We start from the raw sequence: 1,878 nt of genomic DNA on the forward strand, positions 1-1,878 counted from the left end.
GGATAGGATAAAAGAGAAAAGAAAGGGAGAACAAGAACTGTGTGAACTTGAGGAAGCCCTGTACCTTTCTGCAGAGGCCCATTTCCTCAGGGTCATGAGGATGCAAAGACATAATGAATGTTTAAAAAATCGTCTGTCAAATGTGAGCCCACCTGCACATTCCCTTCTCCAGAAATTGTGGGAGCTTGCTGGTTCTGAGGTCTCTTCCTACTCAGGCCACCTCGATGGTTCTACCTGTGTGCATGGAGAGGGCTGGAGTTCGCAGCTGCTCTTCATCAACGGCCCTGCCCCTGAGTGAATGGGAGACCCTGACTTGCCACAACCATGACGACCCTTCTCTTCCTTCTGCCCAGGCATCTTTTGAGGTGTCAGTGGAGGCCCGAAGCTGCCCCAGCAGACACACAGAGCATGTGTTTGCCCTGCGGCCGGTGGGATTCCGGGACAGCCTGGAGGTGGGGGTCACCTACAACTGCACGTGCGGCTGCAACGTGGGGCTGGAACCCAACAGCGCCAGGTGCAGTGGGAGCGGGACCTATGTCTGCGGCCTGTGTGAGTGCAGCCCCGGCTACCTGGGCACCAGGTGTGAGTGCCAGGATGGGGAGAACCACAGCGTGTACCAGAACCTGTGCCGGGAGGCAGAGGGCAAGCCACTGTGCAGTGGGCGCGGGGAGTGCAGCTGCAACCAGTGCTCCTGCTTCGAGAGTGAGTTCGGGAAGATCTACGGGCCTTTCTGTGAGTGCGACAACTTCTCCTGTGCCAGGAACAAGGGAGTCCTCTGCTCAGGTAAGTGTCCCCAGCAAGCGCTTTAGCTCTGAGCGAGGCCCAGATGCTGTTAGGACACCCTCCCAAAGCCTGCCTTTTACTCGGTGGTGGTAGAAAGTGTCACTACCATGGCTCTCCTTGGAGAGGACAGTGGGCCAGCCTTGCTGCCTGTAGGCAGGAGGTGGGGACCATTGTGCAGAATACAAAAGCAGAAGGCATTGCCATAAATTGTGGACTCTCAGAGTTCGAGGGGCCTGCCTGTGGGTCATCCACCCTACTTCCCAATTCATGCAGGACGGGCCTGCACAGCATTCCTGACAGGTAGAGATGGTCAGCCTCTTCTTGATTGCCTCCTCGGATGGGGAGCTCACTGGGGCTGGTAGTGGCCATCTGCCCCTTAGCCAATGGATTCATATCTTATTGCTGCTCCCACAGCTCACCACAAACCTGCTGGCTTAAAATGATATACATTTAATCCATTACAGTTCTGGAGGCCAGAAGTCTGAAATGGATCTTATTTGGCTAGAATCAAGGTGCCAGCAGGGCTGCACACCTCTTAGAAGCTCTAGGGGAGGGTTTGTGTCCCGGCCTTTTCCAGTTCCTGGAGGCCACCTGTATTCTTTGACTTGTAGCTCCTTCTTCCATTTTCAAAACCAGCAGAGTAACATCCTCAAATCTCTCTGACTCTGACCTCTGCTTCTGTTGTCACATCCTTCTCCCTCTCCTATGGACCCTTGTGGTTACAAGGGACCCTCAGGCAAACCCTGGAAAATCTCCCTGTCCCCAGGTCCTCAGCTTACTCACACCTGCACTGTCCCTTTCACCATGTAAGGCCACACAGTCACAGGGTCCAGGGATTAGGACGTGGACATCTCTGGGGCTCTTATTTTTCCTGTCAGAAATCCTCTTTTTTTTAAAAGGGAGTCTCACTCTGTTGCCTGGGCTGGAGTGCAGTGGCATGATCTTGACTCACTGCAACCTCAGCCTCCCGTGTAGCTGGGATTATAGGCGCCCGCCACCACACTCGGCTAATTTTTGTATTTTTAGTAGAGACGGGGTTTCACCATGTTGGCCAGGCTGGTCTTGAACTCCTGACCTCAAGTGATCCACCCACCT

The 1,878-nt window shown here is 54.2% G+C and overlaps 1 protein-coding gene across 1 annotated transcript in view; it reads left to right on the plus strand.

Moving 5' to 3' along the window:
* The window catches only part of ITGB5 (integrin, beta 5), a 144,151-nt gene that overhangs the window by 110,626 nt on the left and 31,647 nt on the right, over nucleotides 1–1,878 (plus strand). Inside the window, exon 12 of the mRNA XM_011971614.1 lies at nucleotides 354–783. Coding sequence (XP_011827004.1) covers nucleotides 354–783 — 430 coding nt within the window. The remainder of the gene's footprint in view (nucleotides 1–353; nucleotides 784–1,878) is intronic.

The sequence above is a fragment of the Mandrillus leucophaeus genome, unplaced genomic scaffold (genome assembly GCF_000951045.1).
Source record: "Mandrillus leucophaeus isolate KB7577 unplaced genomic scaffold, Mleu.le_1.0 Scaffold123, whole genome shotgun sequence".
Classification (NCBI taxonomy): Eukaryota; Metazoa; Chordata; class Mammalia; order Primates; family Cercopithecidae; genus Mandrillus; species Mandrillus leucophaeus.